Source organism: Gossypium hirsutum, chromosome A04, assembly GCF_007990345.1.
Source record: "Gossypium hirsutum isolate 1008001.06 chromosome A04, Gossypium_hirsutum_v2.1, whole genome shotgun sequence".
NCBI lineage: Eukaryota > Viridiplantae > Streptophyta > Magnoliopsida > Malvales > Malvaceae > Gossypium > Gossypium hirsutum.
Window position 1 is genome coordinate 124,026 of NC_053427.1, and position 18,553 is coordinate 142,578.

The 18,553-nt window shown below is 35.4% G+C and overlaps 2 protein-coding genes across 5 annotated transcripts; one reads left to right on the forward strand and one right to left on the reverse strand.

Moving 5' to 3' along the window:
- The first annotated feature begins 119 nt into the window (after nucleotides 1–119).
- LOC107931144 (proteasome activator subunit 4) lies at nucleotides 120–15,545 on the forward strand. 4 transcript variants are annotated; one of them, XM_041110637.1, is made up of 36 exons: nucleotides 148–656; nucleotides 1,519–1,551; nucleotides 2,403–2,505; nucleotides 2,600–2,712; nucleotides 3,058–3,180; nucleotides 3,624–3,725; nucleotides 3,816–3,981; nucleotides 4,485–4,601; nucleotides 4,708–4,775; nucleotides 4,877–4,978; nucleotides 5,053–5,269; nucleotides 5,458–5,694; nucleotides 5,809–5,936; nucleotides 6,012–6,129; nucleotides 6,214–6,432; nucleotides 6,520–6,675; nucleotides 6,783–6,859; nucleotides 6,954–7,159; nucleotides 7,363–7,576; nucleotides 7,657–7,736; nucleotides 7,881–7,998; nucleotides 8,100–8,270; nucleotides 8,642–8,810; nucleotides 8,885–8,928; nucleotides 9,022–9,064; nucleotides 9,141–9,286; nucleotides 9,505–9,599; nucleotides 9,713–10,608; nucleotides 10,819–11,100; nucleotides 11,216–11,311; nucleotides 12,370–12,548; nucleotides 12,670–12,751; nucleotides 13,032–13,156; nucleotides 14,072–14,164; nucleotides 15,086–15,239; nucleotides 15,340–15,545. In XM_041110637.1, the coding sequence occupies exons 1-36, from the start codon at nucleotides 496–498 to the stop codon at nucleotides 15,379–15,381; spliced, it is 5,475 nt and encodes a 1,824-aa protein (XP_040966571.1). In that variant the 5' UTR covers nucleotides 148–495; the 3' UTR covers nucleotides 15,382–15,545. The 4 variants fall into 4 exon arrangements, with proteins under 4 accessions (XP_016718411.2, XP_040966571.1, XP_040966573.1 ...); XM_016862922.2 differs by lacking the exon at nucleotides 1,519–1,551 and having other exon boundaries at nucleotides 120–656; XM_041110638.1 differs by lacking the exon at nucleotides 1,519–1,551 and having other exon boundaries at nucleotides 634–656; nucleotides 2,605–2,712.
- On the reverse strand, nucleotides 15,436–17,076 carry LOC107931145 (transcription factor MYB80). The gene is made up of 3 exons (XM_016862923.2): nucleotides 16,727–17,076; nucleotides 16,482–16,611; nucleotides 15,436–16,343 (listed from the first exon to the last, which is right to left on the reverse strand). Exons 1-3 carry the CDS (start codon nucleotides 16,857–16,859, stop codon nucleotides 15,596–15,598), a joined length of 1,011 nt encoding a protein of 336 aa, XP_016718412.2. The 5' UTR covers nucleotides 16,860–17,076; the 3' UTR covers nucleotides 15,436–15,595.
- Between the last annotated feature and the right edge of the window lie 1,477 nt (nucleotides 17,077–18,553).

An 18,553-nucleotide genomic window follows, 5' to 3' on the forward strand; every position in this document is an offset into this window, starting at 1 on the left:
GGGTAGAGGCAGCAGCCTAATAAATTTGATGTAAAACGGTACACAATTTGACGGCCCAATTAAAAAAAATCTGTGCGTGTACACAACACAAAACAAAAGAAAAGCTGAAAGTCAGAAATGGAAAAACATTATAACATATAAAGCCATCTATCAGCATCATACTCGTCCTCGTCTTCATTCGTCAGCCCCTCCCTTCCCCCTCCCCAAGAAATCAAATCAATTTCTTTTTAATCAAGAAAAAAAACTGAAATAAAAACACAAACCAACCCCCCTCTCCCCTTCAACTCTTCTACATAAGATTACTCTTTCAAGCTTTTCCATATTCATTTCAACTCTGTTTTTCATTTTAATTTCATTTCTCTTTCCCCATTTCTTTCTTTTCTTTTTGTTTGGATCAGAATTCATAGTTTTCCTAAAGCTAAACAAAAACCCAGAATTTTTTTTATATAAATATATAGCTTTAGTCTTGGTTTTCAGACTTAGGAGGATTTAGATATGCATCTCTACAATGCATGGTTGCCCCCACCTGTTGCCGAAGAGACCAAGAAGGAGAAAGAATCTTTTTCTCGGGTGGTTTCTTCTCTCAAGGACCTTTATCGACCCGATGACCCGGATTCCGTTTACTCCACTCTCAAATGGATCTCTGTCATCGACCTGTAACCCTCTAATTTCTCTCTCTCTCTCTCTCTCTCTCTCTCTCTCTCTCTCTCTCTCTCCTCTACTTGTTTTTTTTTTCAGTTTTGATTTTTCTCTTGGTTGAATTTCTGTTCAATAATGGATCCTAGAATATCTTTTTTTTTCCCTGAGATTTTAACTACCCAATATATAGATAGTTAAGTTAATTTTCAGGGGGTTTTTGACTGATCATTGAGTTTTTATCGAGGTTAAGAGTAAGGATTGCAGTTATGCGGGCATTCAATCTTAGATTTTTTTTAGTCTATACCTTCAATGTAGAGTTTTTGGTATTGAGAGTTGGAGAGGGAGGGTGTTACTATATCTATGGGTCCTGAACCAACCATGACCTCTATTTTAGTCTGTCTCATAATCCTTTACCCTGATTGAGAAGCTTTATAATCACATATGCAGTTCGAACCAAGTCGAATGCCTCCAAGATGGCTGGCATTGCACATGGAAAACCTGAAATCAATTATAGACTGAGCTCTTCCCTTTTCCACAGTCAATTTTCTTTCAAGTGCATCCTAAATTAGAATAGAATTTAGATATAGGTGGTTGACTGTGTATGGTCATACCATGAGTGCTGAATTTGCTTTATGCTACTTTGACGTATTCCCTTGCATGCCTGACCTGTCAGCATTAGAGATTTCGATATTCACTTCATAAGATGACATTGGGCAGCATAGACACCAATGCTTGAGCATCTCTGCAATCAATAAAGCCTTGACTAAGTTGCTTTCACAAGTGAAGTGACACCTCTATATCATTGTAAATAAATGAAGCATATAAAAGAATACATAGGATTTAGATACTTTTAAATATTTTTATTTGATACACTTTCAGGCATGCAATTACAAGACATGCTCATTCCTATAGGTAGGTGACTGTTTTTTCTTCCACTTATTATATTTCTTTTCAACTATTTTTTTCTCTTTCATCAGTACACCAACTTAGCAGGTGTGCCAAAATTTAGTCTTGATAGTGCTATTTATTTTTAAGAAGTGTTCAGGCATTACTTTTAGGGATATCTCAATGCTATAAGGAGATGTTCATAGCTATTACAGGGAAAACATTTTCATGTTTACTCTTGGTTGGACCATCGTATTTTTTCTATACATAATTCATGAAGTGCTTTCCTCCAAATAAAAAATTCTTACAGGGGGCATCTATGGCATTTTTGGAGCATTCAAGTATATGTGAATATTTTAGTTATAATGCTTACACACACCTTGATTATCTGTCGATAGTTGTTTAAGACTTTAAGTATAGTTTCTTGAGTACTTGGTCATATGTCCTGTCTGTTTTTAGTGTCACATTCATGGTTATAGTCTTGGCAACAGTCAGATTCGCACATATAGACATTCTACTCCTGGTTTTTGGTTGTAAATCTAATCTTTTTTTTTCATGTGTTAAATGATGCCTCTATGATTATTATTCTTGTCTACCATAGGTTTCAGTCCTACGATTGTGAATTTATGCAAGTTACGACTTTGTCATTTTATGAAGAGAGTATAACTTGCATGTATTTTATTTTGACTGACTAAATCTTTTCATAAATGTTTGTTTTGTTTTTATCTCTTGTTTTTTGCATGGTCATGCTTGTTCTCTTTGTTAGTCCATGATAAGTCATAACCTGTCATAAGTGTACTATGTAATGTGCACCATACCTTGAGAGTAAAAGATGATTACAGGGCTTCGGATCTGACTTATTAGTTATTGCTTTGCAGTTTTATAAAGGCCAAAAGTGATATATCTTTGGAAGACGTAGTTTCAGTTGTTCAGATTGGCTTAGAATTATTCCACAAATCACAGAGCAAGCTTTATGTGCAGGTAATACATTGGATACTAGAAAGAATAATCTTTTCATTTGTTCTTCTATCATTCGTTTTCATTTTCTAATTGATTGTTCCTTGTAACATATTAGGTTAGATGGGGAAATATCTTAGTCAGATTGCTTAATAAGTATCGAAAGAAATTGTCCTTGAAAGTTCAGTGGCATCCTTTGTATGATACTCTTATTCATACGCATTTCACAAGGTTAGTTATTCAATGTGTGCTTATAATGCATGGCAGTTGTATTTTTGAAGCCATATTATTGGTCGATGATTGGTTAATAAAACTTTTCCCTCCCTACTCTTTTTGGTTCATGGTATGATTTGGACTGAAGTCCTTAACTATTGGTGATGGGCATGCCTTTAGGGTTCTCAATTTAAACTTTTATGATGTGAAGTCTTAAACTTAAGTCTTTAAGAGGAAAGGATTTTATAAGCATATTTTCGTAAATCATCTCTATGTAAATTTCAGCTCTATAATGTATCCTTTCTTGACCACTTAATGTCCCTTCTATATGCTGCTTGTCGTTTGATTATGTATATTTTTCAGGAATACAGGTCCAGAGGGATGGAGATTGAGACAGCGGCATTTTGAGATGGTCACTTCCCTTGTTCGGTCGTGCCGGCGGTTCTTTCCAGCTGGTTCTGCATCTGAAATTTGGTCAGAGTTTAGGCAAGTGCTCTGTGGTTTCCTCAATCAATTTTAGATACATTTTGATTCTCTATAAACTTGTACAATTTTCTGTTTTCTAAATTGATGTCAAACTGTCTCAAGTAAATTAGTTGCTGTTCCATCTGATTCAGACATACATAAATTCTTCCGTCTTACTGTTTGTTGCAATGAAAATGAAGTTAGAAACCGTGTTTTTTTTTTGTTAATGAAGTTCTATTTTCTTAGAAACAAAAAATTGAAATCCTTTATAATACTATTTTGATGCTAGTTGTTGGCTAGCCAATAAGAAATCAAAGTTGTCATTGAGGTCTTTGCATAGGGACCTTATTGATCTCTTCCTTTCATAATCATGGTTCTCACAAAAACTCTAGGTTTGGTAATTATCGCTAAGATATTTTAAATGCTCCATTAAATATCCAATTCTTTTTTTAATGTATTCTCAGATCTCTTTTGGAAAATCCATGGCACAATGCTACCTTTGAAGGAGCTGGATTTCTGAGACTGTTCCTTCCTACAAATGCAGACAATCAAGATTTCTTCTCAGAGTAAGGATAACATATATTTGGGAACTGTCATGGTGTTGTTTTCACCTGGGTGCCTTGAGAAAGCTAATTTCTAATCTTGTGGTTTGGCAGTACTTGGATTAGAGAGTGTATGGAACTCTGGGACTCAATCCCAAATTGTCAATTCTGGAACAGTCAATGGACTGCTATTGTGGCTCGTGTAGTGAAGAATTGCAAATTTATCAACTGGGAATGTTTCTTACCTACACTATTTACTAAATTTTTGAACATGTTTGAGGTGAGTGTATATGTCAAGTGTCATTGATCCTTTTTATTGTTGGTTTGAAAGAAGTAATCCTTTGTATTCAAATAGTTGAATTTGCTTAAACTCCTAAATACAAGCACCGTTGCTGAAGAGTGAGTGATATATAAATTCATTCTTCAGGAGCTATTTAACAGAGAAAATGTTTAATACTTAGCTTTCTATAATAAAGGCTTCTATATGCTTTTCCTTGCTTATGCTGGTTCTCTTTTGCCCCTTTTTTCTCTCAAATATTCTTTCCTGCTTTTTTTTTTTGGTTCTGTTGCATTTTATCGCATGTTTCAGTTTCAATCAGCTTTGTTGTTATTCTTTCGTCTCTTCCTTTCCTCAATTCTTCTTTCCCTCTAGCTTTTTGGTTCTCTTCGAGTTGATTGTATGTTTTAGCTTCGAGTTGATTGTATGTTTTAGTTTCAATCAGCCTTGTTGTTATGCTTAATTTTTAAACGTTAAATTTTTCATTGCCTCTCTGGTCATCTCAGGTTCCTGTGGCAAGTGGAAGTGGATCTTATCCTTTTTCTGTGGATGTACCCAGAAACACAAGGTTCTTGTTCTCCAATAAGACAGTCACTCCTGCAAAGGCCATTGCAAAATCAGTTGTAAGATGAAAAATCCATGGCCCGTGTATTCAGGAATTTCAAATTGATGCTCATTTATCGTTCCTTGTATAATTTTTTATACTCAATTTTGAAAATAATATTCCAGGTGTATCTATTAAAGCCTAGTAGTGTGGCCCAAGAGCACTTTGAGAAATTGGTCAACCTCTTGGAACAGTTAGTTTACCAACATTTTTAAATGCTTTAGTTCTGCTTGTAAGTTATATATTCTACTCAATTGGTTCTATTTATTGCTTCTCTTTTTTTTTTTTTTGCAGATATTACCATCCCTCTAATGGTGGTAGGTGGACATATTCATTGGAGCGATTTTTGCTATATTTGGTGATTACATTCCAAAAGCGCTTACAGCATGAGCAGCAGTAAGAATCTTCTGACAACATTGTGTATGTCTTTTGTATTTGGAATGTGTTCCACTTATATGCTGCGATTCCAGGAACACAGATAATGATATTCAGGCTGAGCTTTACTTAGGAAAACTAGAAAGGACTGCATTTGTTAATGTGCTGCTGAGGCTAATTGATCGTGGTCAGTATAGCAAAAACGAACATCTTTCTGAGACTGTTGCTACAGCAACATCGATCTTATCCTATGTGGAGCCCTCTTTGGTCCTTCCATTTTTGGCTTCTCGATTCCATATGGCCTTGGAGACGGTTAGTTATGTTATATGCATTTTTTGTATGATAGTGTCGTTAAAAGATTTTGTTGGTTCATTTATTGTTTGATATGTTTTAATCTTAGTAGTACATTGGTCTGACTAATATGACTTAGTTCTCGTTCCTTGTAAGTGTATGCTTCTTTCCTTGAGTTGACTTCATTTTGCCAACTTTGTATTTACCAGCTGACTGCCACGCACCAGTTGAAAACTGCTGTGATGTCAGTAGCATTTGCTGGACGTTCTCTTTTTTTCACATCCCTATCAAGTAGTTCAGTTAAGTCAGCTGATCTTGAAGGTGGTGATGATACATTCATTGCTCTTCTCATGATTTCATTATCGAATGCGCTACTTGGTATGGATGCCAACGATCCTCCTAAAACCTTGGCAACTATGCAATTAATAGGCTCCATCTTTTCCAATGTAAGCTTCAGGCCCCTAATTCTTGCAACAGATTGGCTCATGTTTAATCTCTTTCTATTTCTTATTTTTTTTATTCTTTTAGTGCTTTTCCCTCTAATCCACTTATAATTTCAGATGGCTATGCTGGATGATAATATGGATGAGCTCTCATTCATGCCCATGATTCGCTTTTCTGAATGGCTAGATGAATTTTTTTGCCGCTTATTTTCATTGCTTCTACATCTGGAACCTAGCAGTGTTCTGTAAGTTACAGTGCTATTTGGTCGCTATGTTCAATTCAATTATTTTTGGAATAATTTTTTTTTCTGTTTTTGCAGGAATGAAGGCCTTCATTCGTCAGCAACATCAGGAACTTTTCTAGTTGAAGATGGTCCTTACTATTATTGTATGCTTGAAATCTTACTTGGAAGACTTTCAAAACAACTATATAACCAGGTTCCTTCTTTTTGTTTCAAATCATAAGGTCATGAATTTTGCCCTTTTTGGAATTTATTCCTGTTTTCCTTATAATTGGAACAGGCTCTAAAAAAAATCTCCAAGTTTGTTAGGACAAATATTCTTCCCGGGGCAATTGCAGAGGTTGGACTGCTTTGTTGTGCATGTGTTCATTCAAATCCAGAAGAGGCAGTTGTTCACCTTGTAGAACCAATTTTATCATCTGTTCTATCCTCTTTGAATGGGACACCTGTTACAGGATTTGGAGGAAGAGGAACTCTGGATCCCTCTGCTTCAACGAAGGTGTTTTTCTTCCCAAGTGTTCTTGATAGTTTTGTTGCTATTCCATATTTTTATAGTGGAAGTTGATATATATATTTTCTTTTGTAGGCTAAACCCACCCTTTCTCCAGCTCTTGAAACAGCAATTGATTATCAATTGAAAATATTATCGGTCGCCATCAGTTATGGAGGCTCAGCACTTCTCCGTTATAAGCATCAATTCAAGGAAGTGATTGTTTCTGCATTTGACTCCCCATCTTGGAAGGTTACCCCGCTCTTTGAATAAGATGTTTTATGAACCTGTTTTGTTTAGTTTTGCCACTCAGTTTTTATTTTAGGTTGTTTTTATGACTGACTTGTTTCCAAAATCAGGTAAATGGGGCTGGTGATCATCTTCTTCGCTCTCTGCTGGGAAGCCTGGTCCTTTATTATCCTATGGATCAGTACAAGTATTTAAAATTTTTATTTGCTCAAATAATTATGAATTTTCTTTTTAGTTTTTCAATTGACTTGGAACAAAATAAAGGAGATTCTGGCTTTTAGGTGCACCTTCAATCACCCTGCTGCCGCTGCATTAGAGGAATGGATCAGTGCAAAAGATTATTCTGATGGAGCACTGAAGGGCCCTAGGTGGCATGTTCCGAGTGATGAAGAAGTTCAATTTGCTAATGAACTTTTGATTCTTCATTTTCAGTCGGCTTTAGATGATCTTTTAAGAATATGCCAAACTAAGATCCACTCGGATCCAGGTAAATGTAATCTTGTCTTTTAGTATAGAAGACTGATATGTAAAATATTCAGGAAAATCTGTCTGGATAAGGGTGCTTATGTTTTTCATTTTTCATTTTTGGGGATCTTCATAAAGTATTGATTTTCTTAAATTCATGGGTTAATTCATAGGTTAGAAAATGATAATATTTTTTCTTTGACATTTTCATGCAAATTTTCACAGGCAATGAGAAAGAGCACTTGAAAGTGACTCTTTTACGGATTGACTCTTGCTTGCAAGGTGTATTATCATGCTTGCCTGATTTCAGCCCACCTTCCAGGAATGGCACAATCCAGGACTCCTGTAATCCTTTTCTAATAGCTGGAGCTACAGGTGCAAGGGTTGGAAGCACTCAACTGCGAGAAAAGGCTGCTGAGGTTATACACACAGCCAGCAAGTAATAGTCTAATTGCTTTGCATCTGAGCATTACAATCTAAGCAGCTATAGTTTCTGAATCTTCTTTGCTGTGTGCACAGATACTTATTAGAGGAAAAGTCAGATGACAGCATTTTATTGATTCTCATTATACGTATCATGGATGCTCTTGGAAACTACGGTAATGGACAGTATTCATGGATGAAATGAATGTCAAAACTTATTGGCGATGCTAATAGTAATTAATAATTTGCTTCAATTGTTTTTCCCGTTCTGACCTGCATCTTCTTTCTCATAAATTTATATTCCAACCTGTTTCATATAGGAAGTTTGGAATATGATGAGTGGTCAAATCATAGGCAGGCTTGGAAGTTGGAATCTGCTGCCATCATAGAACCTCCAATAAATTTTATCGTGTCTTCACATTCTAAAGGAAAGAGAAGGTACAGTGTTCTATGTTGATGTTCCTTTTGGCAATTGTACAATACTATAATGTTAAAGAGGATCATGTCATCTAAATTTTGAAGTGATTTGTGCATTACAGGCCTAGGTGGGCCATCATTGACAAGGCAGATATGCACAGCACTTGGAGATCATCGCAATCGTCTTATCATCTGTTTCGTACAAGTGGAAATTTCTCTCCACCAGACCATGTAATTCTGTTGATGGATGATCTTTTAAATCTTTCTTTGCATAACTATGAAAGCGTTCGCATGTAAGTCTTCTCATTTTAATCATTCTGTCATGTCATTTGAGGACCACTCACCTAGCATTTAACTTGAATCTTTTAAAATGTACAAAGTACTATCAAGAGATGCAGACATGCACATAAAAAAACTCAATCTACACAATTATTTGAACATGTTCTAAGATAAATAGTCTAGTACATTTGAACTTCACATGTGACAACTGTTATCATTTTATTGGTATATATAGATATCAATAAACTATTATAGTTTTATTGGTATATTGAAATTATACAGCTGAAGGCAATTTCATTTCTGCACATTTTAAGCTGTTAGGTGAGTAGATCTATGTCAACATATTTTTGGTCTTACCTGGCAACCACTCCTGCTTGTTTGTTAGGCTTGCTGGAAAATCTCTGTTGAAGATAATGAAGAGGTGGCCGTCTTTGATTTCGAAGTGTGTGCTCTCTCTGTGTGAGAATTTGAGGAAACCTAATTCACCTGAACATGCTGTCCTTGGTTCTTGTGCTGTGCTTTCTACACAGACAGTTCTCAAGCATTTAACAATGGTAATCATTCAGCATAAAGTGGTCTTAGTTATATTCTCAATGCTGCTTTGCTTATAACCACTCTATTATTTCAGGATCCAAAAGCATTCTCCTCATTTCTCCTTGCTGTTCTATTAAGGTGACCTTGATTTCTTTTCTGGATGTACTTTAAACTGTACTTGAAGTTACATTAAAATATCATTGGCTTTATGCATTTTTCCACGATTTTCAGCTCCCATCATGAATCACTGAAAGCCCAGAAAGCAATCAATGAGGTATAATTTTGTCCTGTTGTCATGTTCTGGAGTTCACCTGTCAAATTTCTTGCTTATAGTTTCTCTATTCTTCCAGCTTTTTGTCAAATACAATATCCACTTTGCGGGTGTTTCTAAAAGCATATTTAAGACAATCGACAATCATATGGATACCCCAGATTTTGCAGATTTGGTGTCTCAGATTGGTTCAATGAGTTTTGATTCTACAGGTTTGCATTGGCGGTAAGGATAACCGTTTGCCCAATTGATATGCTGTTATTTCTTATTAATTGTGGACATTTATGAAGGTTGCAGTGCGTTTAAACTTTTATTATAAATTGCATGTGTGCATTATTTCATTTTACACTTCAGCATTATTTTCCTACCATACCTTGAAATAATGTGATATCGGACTAAGGGTCTTCTTTTGTTCTTTTTGGTGTTTAAATCTTTGGTTCCAGGTATAATCTGATGGCTAATAGAGTTTTGCTATTGTTGGCTATGGTGTGTCGCAGTGACCCACACATTTCACCAAAAATCATTTCTGAAACTGCCGGTGAGTGTTTTTCTTGGTCACAATGGAGTTTGTCTTAACTGCCCGTCAGTATTTGTCCCAATAATTTATCAGGAAATTTTCAAAAGTTTTTATCATCTTTTTTGCCTGCTTAGGTCACTTCCTAAAGAACTTGAAAAGTCAACTTCCTCAGACTAGAATACTTGCAATATCGGCTCTTAATACGCTATTAAAAGACTCACCTCATAAGATATCCGCTGATCAACCAGTTTTCTCTACGAATTCACAAGAAAGTGCTAAATCTGTCATTGAAGGAGCATTACATGAGATATTTCAGGAAGAGGGATTCTTTAATGAGACCTTAAATAGTTTGTCTCATGTCCATATAACTGATACAGATAGCGCATCTTCCAGGGGAAATCATGGCAATTCTTCTTTTCAGAGCTTGGCTGACAAATCAATCACCCGTTTTTATTTCGACTTTTCAGCTTCATGGCCACGTACTCCTAGTTGGATCTCTTTATTAGGAAGTGATACATTTTACTCAAACTTTGCCCGTATATTTAAGCGGTTAATACAAGAATGTGGGATGCCAGTTTTATTGGCTTTGAAAAGTACATTGGAGGAGTTTGTAAATTCCAAAGAGAGGTCTAAGCAGTGTGTTGCTGCTGAAGCATTTGCTGGAGTGTTACATTCTGATGTGAATGGTCTTTTAGAGGAATGGGATAGCTGGATGATGGTCCAGTTGCAGCACATTATTCTTGCTCAATCCGTTGAATCCATTCCTGAGTGGGCAGCTTGTATACGTTATGCAGTTACTGGGAAAGGAAAGCATGGAACACGAGTTCCCCTTCTGAGACAACAGATTTTGAATTGCTTGGTGACACCTTTACCTCCAGCTGTAACTACTACAGTAGTTGCAAAGCGCTATGCTTTTATTTCTGCTGCACTTATAGAACTATCCCCACAAAAAATGCCCGTGCCTGAGATACAGCTGCACAGTAAACTTCTGGATGAGTTGCTGGGTAATATGTGCCACTCTTCTGCCCAAGTAAGCTTGCCTCTCATCTAAATATGTCAATTTCACTTTAAAATTATTGTGGGTGTGAATTGGTGTTAACCTCCCTCTCCCCTCTATATATATTGTCTGCAGATCTGTTGTGAGTTGTTGTATGGACAACCTTAAAAATCTGGATAAGAATGTGGATATTTTCATGAAGTTTTTCTTTTAATAAATCTCTTAAAATTTTGTGTTCGCCAGGTAAGGGAAGCTATTGGGGTTGCCCTATCTGTGTTGTGCTCTAACATTCGGCTTTATGTGTCATCTTCACAAGATCATTCAAATGAAAGGGGAAAGACTGAAATTAATAACCAACTTAAGCAGGAAAACTGGGTTCAACTACTAACAGAAAGAGCATCTGAAGTTGTTGTGAACATTCAGAATTCCAGCCTGTCTGATGTTTTAGATAACTCAACAGATATAAATATCAGAAATGCTCATCAGAATGGTGGTTCACAGGATGATGTCAAATGGATGGAAACTGTAATAATTTATTTTATCTCTTCCTTTTTATTTTTATTTTTTTGAAACTCTTAACTTAATAATCTTTGCTTTTTTGTATCTCTGTTTGATCACTTTCCCTTTGTAACATGAGCAGTTATTTCATTTTATCATCTCAACCTTGAAGTCTGGAAGATCTTCATATTTGCTTGACGTTATTGTGGGGCTTCTTTACCCTGTAATTTCCTTGCAGGTATGTACAAGAGATTCTTCTAGTTATTTGTTTTAGATTCTTTTTAATGGGATATTTTCTATCACCTAACAACAATTTGAGCGGGTTATATCCAACTTAATGTGCTATCTTTTTCTTTCCAAAAAATTATAGGCAAAAAATTATTTGATTATAATGTTTCCGAAAAGGGAGAAAGAAAAAAAAGCCCACTATTAATACTGAAAGTTATCATTATGTTAGAGGTGGATTCTGGAAGTAATCATTCCTCGTTCAGTTGAAAAATATTTTCATAGCATTTACAGTATGGTTTACTGTCTTTGCTCTTTTTTCTATTACTTTCTAGATTCTGTTTCTATGTTACTCAGACTTGGGTGAGTGTCGGATACATATCTGTATCCGACACAGGTATGGTTAGTTTTTCATATCCGTACATATATGTGTCGGAAACGAGTACTTCATGAAAAATGAAGAGTCTGAACAAAATATTTTTGTTTGAACCTTTTATTTAGTTCTCCAATTTGGGGCTCAATATTCTTTCCAATGAGTTATCTATTGCAGATAGAAGCCTCTGATATGTAAACTGTGGTAATTTTCATTTAATAGTAATTAAACACTGTATAGGTTGTGCATCTTGGACTTAGGGTGCAAATACCTTGGTTTATGATTTTAATATACTCTCAATCTTGATTGGCTTATTGATTTGTAGTTTGTAGTTGGTTGTATATATGCAACTGCCATTTAATTTGTGTCCACCATCTCAATTGAATTGTTTACTTCTAGCATATTTTGATTTTTTGTTCTACTTCAGCCTCCTCTCCCATGCACAGATTTGTTTTACTTGCCGCTGCACGTTTTTAATGATTGCTGTTCACTAGGACTCAGCTAATCTCTATGCCTGTGTCTATGTTTTCTTTCTTCATTTATTATACCTCTGCTCTCAGAATTCTTGGAGCATATTGACATAGAGCTGCCTCATTTGGACTCTTTATCTTTAAGGCTTTTTGGATAGCTGATTTGCTAGGGTCTAAAATTTTTGGCCATCCCAACTTTTATATCTAAAATATTTTGACCTTTTGAAGGAAACATCAAACAAGGATTTGTCAACATTAGCGAAGGCAGCATTTGAATTGTTAAAATGGAGAATCATTTTAGAACCCCATCTCCAGAAGGCTGTTTCTGTTATTCTTTCTTCTGCAAATGATCCCAACTGGCGAACTAGATCATCAGCTCTAACATATCTGCGAACTTTTATGTTCAGGTATGTTCCTTCTTTAAGAGGTTGTTAATTTCCTATTTCAGCAAACCTAGTGGCAGGAGTCAGTTCCATCATGTAGGTTGATAAAAATGCGTTTTAATTTAAGTCATGTGCTTTATTGCAGGCATACTTTCATTCTCTCGAAAGGAGACAAACAAAAAATCTGGAAAACAGTGGAAAGGCTCCTTCAAGATAGCCAAGTGGAGGTTTTTTTCTGTCTAAATCTTATATAGAACAGTTGATATTAGACTTTATCATGTGCGACTTTTTTATTGATAAAGAGAGGGAACTATAGAAGTTACAAGTTGAGTTCTGGTCGCTGAATTAAGTACAAAATAACAGAATTTGAACTCTTGTGCTTTCACAATTATTATTTTACAAGGAATGCCCTGGTTTAATCTGTCTTTTGCCCCAATTTGTGGATTAAGGTCCTTGGGCGGGAGATATGATATTGTTACTTACGGCTAAAATGCTACATTTTCTCAGGTAAGAGAGCATGCTGCAGCAGTGTTAGCTGGCCTAATGAAGGGTGGAGATGAAGATTTAGCTAGAGATTTCCGTGAAAGAGCTTACATAGAGGCAAATACCATTCAACGAAGTAGAAAGACAAGGTATTTTTAAGCCAATTATTGGTTTAATTGAAGCTAATTCTTTTACATGCTAAAAAAATTCAGTTGTTTAATGAAAATCAAAAGCAGGAAAAGCATCAATAAAAGCCCACATTTTTTGTGTTGATGGGTTTAGAGATGACTGCAAAATTTTATCCTCAAGCGTTAGAGAATAATTAATTCTAATGTAAATAATGCCATGATGATAATTTTAGTTTCTATAATGAATTTCAGTTGGACATTTGTCTGAAGAAAAACTATCAGCATATAAATTATCAGATGCTTCCCCTACAATGCTTTATAAGAATACTACTCTGCACAAATCATTAAAACCTGAGCTTTGAAGTTACTTGCTGAATTTATAAGATGTATGTAATGAGTGGATTTTGGACATATATTTGGTCATCACTTGTGTACAATTTCATTGAAGTTATTATCCTCTTTGGGCATCCACAAGCTCCTCAAGACTTAGTCACCCAATTATGTGCTTCCTTTGGTTCAAACCAAGGACCACTCCTTCAAGGGAGTCCTTTTGCCCATAAGAGTACCGATTGAGGCGCACTAGTAGGTGACTATGCCTTTGAGGGGGTTGTGGGTGCCCAATGAAGTTAATTCCTTTGATGTAGGCATACACGTGGGTGATGACTGGATTTCTGTACACATGGTGATGTAGGATTATGCATCGGTGATGACAGAAGGAAGATGTCTTAAATCCAGTCATTTACAATTTTTTGTGCAACTGCCAGAAAAATTATATGCTACCATCCGGATCAGAAAATTTGTATAAGCATCTTAATAATAAGGAAATAGCTTATTTACACATAAAGTACATGCATTCACATTCAACTGTGTACTAGGTCCTGGTTTCAGTTTGCTGTTAATATCTATGCAGGTCTAATTATAAACTTATTAATGCAGGAATAGAAATTCTGGACACTCTGCGGCATCTGTACATGGAGTGGTACTTGCTTTGGCAGCTTCTGTGTTATCAGTCCCATATGATATGCCCAGGTTGGTCTATGTTAAACATAATACATATTTCAAATGGTAATAGTAATTCAGGAGTTAAATGTCGATTACTCGGTATTTTACATGGATCAAAATCTAAGTGTATTTCTAAATCCTAATGACTGCCGTAGGGGCAATTTTGAATCTTAGCAACCTAAGAAATATCATTTGGGTGATGCAAAGTTCTTTTTTAATTTTAGTGATTTTCATTTGATTGCCTACTATTTGTAGAATACATCAGTTTACAAGAACCATATTAATTGTATAGCAAGTACTGTTAAGGTACTCATCAAAACAACATTTATGTTATTTAAAGAAGGTGGATTTCTCTTAAGTTGGCCTAAAATTATTTTGATAATATAATTTTTACTGGGAAGTAATAGTATCTCAGAAACATCCATGTACTCTCTTATAATACTTCTATCCAAAGCTTGTTGTTAGCCAATTAATTGGATTGTTGCTAGAAAAGGGAAAAATGTTTTTGTTTTTTAACTTACGAGGTAACTAATGAAGAATATTTAATGAAGAAAATATTGGAGAAACGAAATCTCAGTAAATTTTTTTTATAGCTGATAAACTCATCTTTCTTGCATACTTACAACACTGCGTAAACCTTCTGAAGTTAAATTATTGGGCATCTAGTTTGGTCAATATATTAATTAAGGTATGTAGACACCTTGACATGCCTATTAAATTTTATTATGCCTTGTTGAGTCTCTATGATATGGAATTATGTATCAAAAGTGGACCCTAGGGAGCTTGTGACTCTAGGAAATTGAGATTGTTTCAGGCTTAGTTTTCAGACAACAGTTGTAGCCATCTAATTATCTGGACCTAATGGAATGCTAAAAGCCAGTGAAACATCCCTCCTCCCACTGTCAGTTATTTTGCTATGTTATTGATGTACAAGTTCTCTTTTTGCAGTTGGTTACCTCATCATGTTACGTTATTGGCACGCTTCAGTGGGGAGCCATCACCTGTAAAATCAACAGTGACAAAAGCAGTTGCAGAGTTTCGGCGTACTCATGCTGATACATGGAATGTTCAAAAGGATTCATTTACCGAAGAACAACTTGAGGTATATCTGCATAGAACTATGAATGATCATGGATTTTCGATTAAGCTGAAAAATATGATGCATAGCTTTTGTTCACTAATTTTCTATTTTATGCTTTCAGGTCCTAGCAGATACATCATCTTCGTCATCATATTTTGCTTGATCTAGATTTGCTTTCCTTTACCAAGAGAGAGAAGATTTAGCAGAAATACAATGATTGAGAATAGTAGTGACAAGTTTTATGATTTACTTATAAGTATCGTCATAGTTGAACTATAGCATGATTTTTATTTACATTGCCAAATATAACCTTTTATCCCCCCCCCACCCAAAGAAGTTTATTGTTGGCCATGTAATAGAAATTCTTGCCTACATTATTATTCTTTGTTGTTAAAGGCTTCTCTATAAATAGGGTTGATAAGATCATCAGATGGTATATCCCATAACACACAATCTGTATTGAATATGCTTGTTGCATTCTTAATTTCTTTCCCACCTTGAAATTCTTCACCATTTTCATCCTTTAATTTCTCATGTGACCTCACTTGTTCCCCTGCGGTACATGTGCTTCCCGTACACATACTCTGGCTCCATGGTGAGCCGGAACCGCCCCCTTCATTGGCAAAAGATGATGGGCCATAATGATGATATCCCGTCACAGATGTAGGGAAAACACCACAACCCCCTTCAAAATTAGCCGATGTTGCTCTTGTACTAGTAGACTCCCATGGTTTATTCAAGGGGAGCATGTCTGGTTCTTGTATAGCCCTTGATAAATTCAGTTTGATCTTCTCAACTGTATCATCTTTCTCATCTTGTTTGCTGTAAGGAACTGTGGTATTATTCCCTTGTCCCGGATTTGATTGTTGAAGCTGGAAATCTATACGTTTCTTAGTTAGCAGGTGGAGCATTTCATCCTTGAAACACCCTAGTGCCGCTTCAGCTAAATGAGCCACCTGTGGTGGTGCCAATGTAGTGGCTATCTCAGCCATGAGGTGAGAGAAAGGCTTGTGTGTCACAGGATCAATACCCGTGCCTGAAAGCTTCTTCTTCAGCTTGGTGTTCCAATGATTTTTAACATCATTGTCTGTCCGACCAGGTAACTGTGCTGCAATCAAGGACCAGCTGCAATGTGGTACAAATTTAGACAAAGTTAATAGCTAATCCCAAAACATGAGCTAATAAAACTACAAAAGAAGCTTGAAATAGAGTGGCATTTTATCTAGTCTTGTGAAAGGAAGCCATTGTTTAGCGATTTGTTACCGGTTGCCAACAACAGAATGGAGCTTCACAATAGTTTGCTCCTCAGCATCGGAGAACTGGCCATGTTTAAGGTCCGGCCGAAGGTAATTAGTCCATCGCAATCGGCAGCTTTTCCCACATCTTTGGAGACCTAGCAAAATCAACCCCAACCCAATTTCTTTTACTTTTAAAACAACAAAAAATAACACAATTGCATTGCAATCCAATGGCATTGGATATTAGGGTGACAAGAACAAAACACAGACCGGCATTCTTGGGGATGAGACGCCAATTGCGGGTGCCATGTTGGGCAATGTAAGAAGAGAGCTTGTTGTCTTCCTCGGGTGTCCACTGTCCTCTTTTAACATTGTCTTTCTCACAACATGGAATCCGACCCATTTATTATTATTATTACACTTTTACTCCATGACAAATTAAATGCTAAAAATAAGGTTAAAAGACTCGACAACAAATGGGAAAAATTAAAAGGAAAAGAAAAAGCAAATGGCTGAGTGCTTCTTGTGCTACAGCTAGCTATAGCTTAATAAACTTTGATGAGGTTGGAATAAAGAAAAAAAGGGGCGGGGGGAAGTGAGAAATGTTTGGGGGTGTTCATTTTATTTGTTAAGGTATATTATTTATATACAAAGGGGGAAAGATATTGCATATATGCATGAAAAGACATCCATCAAATGTGCATGATTTTATTAAAGAATTCAACGCTGTTGAGTGTGTGAAGGATTGGCCGGTAGCTCACCCTCAAGACGCCCGGTCAACTCTTCTCTTCTTTGACATTCTTTCAGATTTCATCATACATTACTTACAACCCTTCCAATGTTTCAACTTCCACGTGTGGCCTTGTCTTAAATCACCACACATACTATTTTTGGGTAAAAGTAGCACGGTGACTTATATATTTTGTCTTTTTTATTTAAAAAACGGGTAAATTAATCCCTGTACGTTAAATTAAAAAATAAATTGTTCATTTCATCCATTTTTATTATTAAAAACTAATGTGACTGACGGAATAACTAGGTAGTTACACATGATGTGCTACGTATACCTAATATTGATACGTAGGGATAAATTTTTAACGGAAAAAAAGAGTAAACTACGAAAATAGTCATTTTTGTTTGCCTCAGGTTAAATTTTAGCCACTTATGTTTGAAATGTTACATTTTGGTCACTTACATTATCGTTTTGTTACGAAATACTCTTCCGTTAAGATTTATTACCTCCCAAACGGCAATCCGATGTGACAGTTAAAATGGGTTTTAAATACCAATATAGATATCCATCCAAGTAAATTAATTAATTTTTTAATTAAATAAATTTAATTAATTGAATTTTCTAAATTAATTAAAGGAAAATATTAATTTGGTTTCCTAAAATAATCAAGACCAATGCATCAGATTAATGCTTGAATGGGAAAAAAAGAACCTTGGTCTCCTTTTTCTTTTAATTTTCATATCCATTTTGACTGAACAAATCATCCATTTTTATAATCATCTTTATTGAATTGAAATAGTAGAAATCAAATTGAGTGATTTTTTTATTCAAAATGAAAGAACAAAAGATCGATTCAATGGGATTTTTTTGTTCTTTCATTTTTAACAAAAGAACAAAAGTAACTATTTTAGTAATTTACCTTGGTAAAAATGATAAAATTTTTAATAGAATGACTATTTTACTCTTTGACTTTGTACATGGATTAATTTGCTAATTTTTGAGTAAAAAAGACAAAATGCAATCTACTATTAATTTACTGAATTCTTGTTATGAATAATGAATTCGTAGTTGGTTATTTAATTCATTATCGGTAAAATCGGAACAGATTGGGATCATAAATATGTGGATCCTGCTACTGCTATAGTCGCACTGCCAACATCAACAATCAAAACAAGTTACTTTTCTTAGTACATGTGTTTAGTCCTTTATATCTGATATATTGATTCACAAGGGAGCACTTTTCTTCATTTAATCTCGGACAAATGAAAGACACATATTCTGCACATTCAAATTAATTAAACATTCCTATTCTATGCTCTTCATGCCAGATTTTTACCCACACCCTACCTAATAGTAACCCAAGT

Excerpts from the sequence above, each read along its gene's own strand:
- LOC107931144 (XM_041110637.1), top strand. The coding sequence starts at position 496 with ATGCATCTCTACAATGCATGGTTGCCCCCACCTGTTGCCGAAGAGACC. Across the intron at positions 5,937-6,011 it reads CTGGAACCTAGCAGTGTTCT|GAATGAAGGCCTTCATTCGT; the intron begins GTAAGTTACAGT and ends CTGTTTTTGCAG. Across the intron at positions 14,165-15,085 it reads GTCCCATATGATATGCCCAG|TTGGTTACCTCATCATGTTA; the intron begins GTTGGTCTATGT and ends CTCTTTTTGCAG.
- LOC107931145 (XM_016862923.2), bottom strand. The coding sequence starts at position 16,859 with ATGGGTCGGATTCCATGTTGTGAGAAAGACAATGTTAAAAGAGGACAG. Across the intron at positions 16,612-16,726 it reads TCTCATCCCCAAGAATGCCG|GTCTCCAAAGATGTGGGAAA; the intron begins GTCTGTGTTTTG and ends TGATTTTGCTAG. Across the intron at positions 16,344-16,481 it reads CATTCTGTTGTTGGCAACCG|CTGGTCCTTGATTGCAGCAC; the intron begins GTAACAAATCGC and ends ACCACATTGCAG.